At 39.1% G+C, this 7,500-nt stretch overlaps 1 protein-coding gene across 1 annotated transcript in view; it reads left to right on the top strand.

The window, feature by feature from the left end:
* LOC116047925 (tetraspanin-8-like) overlaps window positions 1-4,104 on the top strand; it is a 25,396-nt gene extending 21,292 nt beyond the window's left edge. The window contains exons 6-8 of the mRNA XM_031296969.2: window positions 1,207-1,317; window positions 2,023-2,106; window positions 2,516-4,104. Of these exons, the coding sequence (XP_031152829.1) occupies window positions 1,207-1,317; window positions 2,023-2,106; window positions 2,516-2,590 (270 nt within the window). The 3' untranslated portion in view covers window positions 2,591-4,104. The remainder of the gene's footprint in view (window positions 1-1,206; window positions 1,318-2,022; window positions 2,107-2,515) is intronic.
* Window positions 4,105-7,500: the final 3,396 nt, after the last annotated feature.

The raw sequence follows: 7,500 nt of genomic DNA, 5'->3' as shown, positions 1-7,500 counted from the left end.
CCATTCGAATTTCACTTGTTATTTTTTTTATATTCAAATAATATTTGAATATTTAATGCTCAAATGCAGCCTTTTATTAATATGTACTACACTACTGAGGCTTATACATTGTCAATGCCACTATTAGCATGTGGTTGTTGTTACACGTTCTGTCCACTAGAGGGACTTCTAACATCAGCCTGGCCTTGAAGGGAATTACGTTTTCTTCAATTTGAGTTATTAAAAGTGATGAGACTAATAATTAGCAGGTGGAAAATACAAATATTCAGCACAGGGATAATTAATATCAGTGATTGGTTTTGTTTTAAGGGAACATCTCAGCAATTTGTAAGAATCGTTTATCAAAATCACAGTTCCTACATTAGCTATTTATGTTTTATACACATTATTCGATCACTTCCTTCCCAAATACAATCAGCTTAGATGACAACTCATTCTCAAAGACCAGATTAACAATTTACAATTCTAACATATAATTTCATTTATCATACATGCATTTGATTTTTGAAACCTGCTTTGTGGATGGAGAGCCGTTAGAGGGCGCACATGCGTCAGACTGACACTAAGGTTCCCTCACAGACACTGGGAGCATTTCAATATTGGATCAGTCTGCAGCCAATCAGGAGGGAGAACCCTACGTGGCTCTGGATTGGAATGACTTTGTTTGTCATATTTGTGATTTTATTGACAAAATGCATTACACAAAGAATCAGGTAAACAGCAATAGCACATATACATCAAGACTAATTCTTACAAAAAGATATTATGAATAAAAAAATGAATGAATGAAAAATTAAACGCAAAATAATAATAATAACACAAAACAGACAAAATAACACAAACAATAAGATAACAGCTACAATACATAGAACTATATATAAAGAAAGAAAAAGAGAAGTACATGAAAACACAAAATAAAACCACAAATATATTCCATTTCCTGTCACATGTTATGGAGAAGTGCAACAAATCCTCACTGGAACCAGAGAATATTTTGCATTTTTGCTTTAAAAATGACTGAAACAATGAATAGTTGCTCGTTAGTTTTGGTTTCAGCTCTGAGATGAAACAAAGCACCAGTGTGGCGTTAGTTTGTGTTCAGCCAGCTCTGGAGAAACTGTTCAGTGTTCAGAGGAAATGTAGACATTATTGGTCCGTTAATGAGCCAACAGCTGAACCCCGTGCGTTGCTGTGTTTTCCTTCCAGTTGCAGTGTTGTGGTCTGATGAACGGACCGTCCGACTGGACTGCAGTTCCTGCCTCCTGCCGCTGCAACGCCACCATAACAGACTGCAAGTCCTCCGCCGTCTACACCACGGTGAGACCACGACACAATATTCTCCACAGTTTTTGAGATTTAGACATTTAATCAAAGTGTAGTCTGGATCAACGACAGGTAATTTCCAGGATAATCGCCGGATGTTCCGCTCTCCGCATGTGGCCGTTGTCTAACTCCATTCGCTTCCGGAAACCACAACAAACGTTCGAGCTAGCGAGCTACACGCTGAAAATGTCAAGTTTTGAAGAAAATTTGGATCGTGCAACAAGGCAGATCTGCTTGGTTGATTCGGGGAATGATTGTAAATATTTACAAAGAATATATTTAGGGCATTTCCTCTCTAACTGGGACGTTTTGGGACTGATTGGTGGGATAGCTGTGGACGAAGGACACATGGAGATACACTGGTGAGAGCCAATGAGGTTTAACCATGTATCAGCTAATTTAAATAACTCACATTATTGTATTGTGTGAACAGTTAACTTCATTTAATATTGTGTGTGACGTTTTCTTTTGCGGGGTGCAAATGTTCCACCAAAACAAGTTCTTTCCTGAGACTATTTCAGAGTCACCGTCGCTGCGTCCGGAGCTTAGCGCCGCCCAAGACGGTTGTGATTGGTTTAACATCCCTGAATGTATCTGTGGTGTACCCAGACCTTACTCCACAGCGCTGTGGAGAATGAGCTGGCAGATGCACGATTAATATTAATGTCATAACAATAATGTCCTGGTCTCATCCTGCAGCCCTGCTCCACTAAAATCATCAGTTTGATGCAGAGCAACTTGACCGTGGTGCTGGGTATCGCCTTTGCAATCGCCATCCTGCTGGTTAGCACACACACACACACACACACACACACACACACACACACACCCACGCACAACACACGCACACACACACACACACACCACACACACGCACACGCACACACACACACACCACACACACCCACGCACAACACACACACACACACACACACACACACACCACACATACCCACGCACAACACACACACACACACACACACCACGCACACCGACGCACACACGCACACAACACACACACACACAACACACACACACACACACACACACACACACACACACACACACAACACACACACACACACACCACACACACACCACACAAACACATACACACACACCACACAAACACACACACCACACACACACACACAGAAACATTTGTAGAAATAGTTTTTTTCTCTTTCTGCAGATTTTCGGCATGGTCTTCTCCATGATTCTCTACTGTCAGATTGGCAGAAAGGACGCCGCCGCTTCCACTGCCTGAACAGCCACACATGGCCACGCCCACTCGCTGCCTGGCAACAGCCAATCAGCAGAGTGCAAATGACCCATTTCACACTTAACCTCAGTGCTAATGTAACTTAACCTGTGCTTTTACTGTAGTGGAACACGCTGATATTTTGGTTGAAATATCATGTCATTAATACAGTTAATACACATGTGGTGTGTACCGTATGGAGTCTCGAACGCGACAAAAGTTCAATATATAAATATTTTGAGCAAACATGGGAATTTCTGCATGTTAAAAGGTGTTAAATTAACCAATAAGATATTGGGGGAGTGAAATAAATGGGGTTTAAAATTAACTGAATAAATAAAAATGTTTGGTTCTTTTAAACAAATGAGTTTCTACCCAAAATATCAGTGTGTTCCTCCTTTAACCTTACAGCAAACCTGTGATAACTATCACTTTAAAGAGATTTTTTTTTTTATTATTATAAATATATTATTATTATTAGTCTTTCTTTCCGTTCACACTGTGGCCTCAAAGAACAAAATCTAGAAACATCAAAGCAGTTTGTGTTGTCTTGCGCTTATTTCGATGGAAGCCAATTACCGGCAAAAACAAATCAATAAGTACACGGTTAGGTAAGGTATCTGTATGATTTATACATAAGTCAATATTATTACATCTTCTCATAATCATGAAAATGTTACTTACATACTCGTAAATCTAAAATTACATACGTTTTTTTCTCGAACATTGTATTAATATAGTTGTTTTTTGCTCTTTTCTGTATGTAAACTGTCAACTCAGGTTACGTGAACGTTGCTTAAAATAATTTTTTTTGAAAAGTACTGAATCATAGTTTTCTTACGATTTCTGCAATGCTGTATTCTGTTTTGTTGTTTAATTTGTATCAGAGGAAGGAATGGGCTTCCATAGATTTATGTCCAGAAATATTCTGCTATAGCTGTCTGTCGCCATCTGCTGCCATTTCTGATAAATGTTCCAAAATAATCCTCATGAAGTTAAAGTTGTGGTGTGTTCCTGTGTATAACTCCATAAACCTTTCAGAAATACAAGAAATAATTAAATAATAATGCCATTATAAAGCCTTATCTTCCATATATATTCAACCACATTGTTATATTACTGTTTAACTATTAATCGTATTATAAAAGTGGTTTAATATTGTGGAACAGACTTCTTTACCTGTTCACGCTGAATCTTGTTGCTGTCGTATTTGTAATTTTTACGGGCACTGTCTGAAAACAGTTTTTATTTGTTTGTTTTTGTCCCTAAACTGAGTTTAGTTTGAGGACAACATCAAGTGTCATACTGTCCTGCTGAAGAAGGGAAATAAAAACTATAATGAATTAAAATAACATCTTTCACATCATCACATCTTTATTCGCAAGTACATTTAAATACTGAAGTACTACATTATAATTTATAGCTGCCCATTCATGATTATGACGTACTATGACATATTTATGATGTACTATGGTATGACATAAAGAGGCTTCATAGTCTAAAAGAAAGTATACTTAAAGGTGCAATATGTAATACTGACAGCTAGTGTTTAAAATAGTTACTGCAGTACAAATTCTAAATACTGGAGAGAGTCGTCTCCCCCGCCCCAGACTTGAAGTTCACGTTGGTTGCCAGGCTGAGACCGCAGCATTCAACAATGTTAGACGCTAGATGCTGGCTATATTGATTACATTACCCGTCCCTAGTAGCTGTGATAAATTAGCCTGAAGCTAATGCTTACCTGTTAAGGTGGAAATTAGTCAACTCTGTATCCTTTTGGGCTCTAAGCTGTCTCCATCTTTCAAATACATCTCCAATATTTACCCAGACGGGTTTGTTACGTCTCTGGTCACGCAACTGTTAGAAACATGCCGTTTTTTTAATGTCATGTAGAATCTATCTCCGTTGATCCTGTTTGTTTGTTTGCTGCTTTCATGGCTGTACTAACCTTACAGCTGTAGCGCGCTGGGTTTACGTTTTTACAGATATATCTGGCAACCCGACCTGGCTGACAAACTGGGCAGTTGATGAAAACACACAGGCCAAAACACAAACAGAAATTCCGTCACGGAACGAAAATTTCCGGTGTATAAGGATAAAATACTGGCATTAGCATTGTTGATAGAAAAGATAGTATTTCAACTTAGCATGTTTCCTTAATATTTGATGACGCATTGGGGCCATTTTTGGATTTATTACAGTAAATATATTACATATTGGACCTTTAAAGAACAAATGAAAGAGAAGATGGGTAATAATCAATAATCAAAATACCTGATTATTTCAGACGTTTTAAGAAGGTAGTACTAGTACTGTATGTTAGCACACACATCTGTAAATATAAACTTATTTTTGGCCAATAAAACCTTTGCATTAGCTGCTACAATGTCATCAGAAAATGTAACGTAATGTAGTTTGCTGTCTTCCTAAATTCTCATTTCCCATTTTTCCTGTTTGTATACTGTTATTGTGTTCAGGCCCTGAGGCCAGAGAGGTGGCTCTGGATTCATTTCAATATTTAAAAGCAAAAAACTATACCACTGTTTTGTTTTTTCTGTTACTTTTCTGCTTGAAGGGAACACCTTCCTTTTGATTTATGGCTTCAATGTGTTTATCCAGCGTAGCTCAAAGGACGGGTCACAGATGAAAGCAGCATCCACATATACTGTAATATCATACGTGCAGCTATTTATTTCTCTGGGAAACATTGCTGAGCGTGCTTTTTGTTTTTCAGCAAAAAACCTGCAGTAGCCTTGGGGCGAAATGCCAGATAGGACATTCTGCATTCACACACCTGCACACAGTGTTCAGGTCAGCCTAGGTCAAGGACGGAGGGGCGTTCAGGAGCAGCGATTACACCGGTTTGTACTCGTATTCAAACATTATTCACAGTAAGAGCAAGGGAACTGCAAAGGCCAAAACATAGCAATAGAGAATCACATCTCGGAATTATATTATATATATTTAGTGAGTGGTGACACTCCTGGCGTGGCATTGCATAGTTATTGTATATTTTGAGTAACCACAACAGTAGTCTTGCCTTCAATCATCGCAGACCTTACTCAACAGCTCTGTGGAGTAAGGTCTGGCATCTAGCTGTGGGTTGTTTGCATGTTTTCATCATTTTTCAGTTGACACATAATTTCTGTACATCCACTGATTCTACTTCACTATCCAGACCACAATCTGCACTAACTGTATATTAACTCTTTACTACATTTCAGCATTTATATAGTCTGTCTATTCATGTATATTATGTTATTATTGATCTACATCACTATCCAGATCACACTTTGCACTAACTGTACATTGACTCTTTACTACATCTCAGCATTTATATAGACTGTCTATTCATGCATATTGTATTATAACTGATCTTCATTACTACCTGGTCCACTACTACCTATGCCAAAACATAGCAATGGATGATCACATCTCGGAATTACATTATATATAGTTAGTGCTTGAGTGGTGACACTCCTGGCGTGGCATTGCATAGTTATTGTATATTTTGAGTAACCACAACAGTAGTCTTGCATTCAACAATATGTTGGATTCATGTTAATGTATATTTTCCAACTTTTTTTTTTATTTTTTAAACCATCGAACAATAATTTGGCGGCCCCCCTGCAGCAACTCTGAGGGCCCCCTTAGGGGTCCCAGACGCGTTATTATGGAACCCACACAACTTCTAGGAGGGACCCGCCCTTCAATAGCATTCACACACTGCTTCTGACTGGCTAGTAGTCCTTACCTAGGTACTGTCAGGGCCCGCCCTCATACTCTGCTTCTGACTGGCTAGTAGTCCTTACCTAGCTCCTGAGCATATGTGACTCCCAACAAAGATGTTACAGCAGTGAGAGGTCTCACTCTGTAGCTAAAACAGAGAGCTCAACACACAGGGTGAAAAGAGGAGCTGCAGCAATGTGCAGTACAACAAAAATATGGTGTTTTTTGAAAATTAAACCATGTAAACTTATATAACCTCTAAATACAATTATGAACCTGAAAATGAGCATAATATGAGCACTTTAAATCTTTACAATCATTCCCCAAAAGAACCAAGCAGGTCTGCCTTGTTGCACCATCAAAATTTTCTTCAAAACCTAACATTTTCAGAGTGAAGCTTTCTAGCTCGAAGTTTGATGGTTGGATTCAGAGACTAACGCACACCATGACAAATCAATAAAATATGGATAAAATAAGCTTTTCTTGCATTCAAAATATGAACATTTAATTTAATACTTTCAGCTCATGATATCAGCAGCTTGCATCAACGTCAGCCTTCAAACGCTGATGTAGGCCCCTTCGTTGCCTCTGAAATGTTTCATTTAATAAACTGCCCTTAATTTGAATGCGTCAGTCAAATCTTGATCTTTGCCAGATTCAAAGAAACAGCGTGGCCTTTATCAGCATAAATTATTCAGCGCATCCCGCGACAAGTTGAGCTGAGAGACAATGAATACCCAACATACCTGTCATCCATCTAGTTAAATATGAACAAATCGCACTCTGTTTACGAGTGGCGTAGGACCTTGGGCCAGACCTCCGGGCAGAATACTAAATAAGGTTTTTGGATGCGTGTAATGTGGACGCACAGGAGGCGGATTACCACGGAAACACCGGCAAACATCCAGTAAAAGAAATCCCTGCAGAGTGATTCACAGTCATATCAGCAGCAACATGCACCATACATACTTCCCCAACACAGAGGCTATGTACAGGCCGTCAACCCTAGTACACACACAGACACACACAGACACACACACACACACACACACACACACACACGTAGCCTTACTGGCAGTAATCAGAGTGTAGTGTGTTTTTCTCAGCGGTGTAATTCATCAAAGTGACGGCTGCCAATGAGCCTCAGTCACCCAGACAGCCACAGCTAATCAATCATCAATCTACCT

This window comes from Sander lucioperca, chromosome 20, assembly GCF_008315115.2.
Source record: "Sander lucioperca isolate FBNREF2018 chromosome 20, SLUC_FBN_1.2, whole genome shotgun sequence".
NCBI lineage: Eukaryota > Metazoa > Chordata > Actinopteri > Perciformes > Percidae > Sander > Sander lucioperca.
The sequence above is the reverse complement of the archived record's forward strand: the minus strand, read 5'-3'. Positions and strand labels throughout refer to the sequence as shown.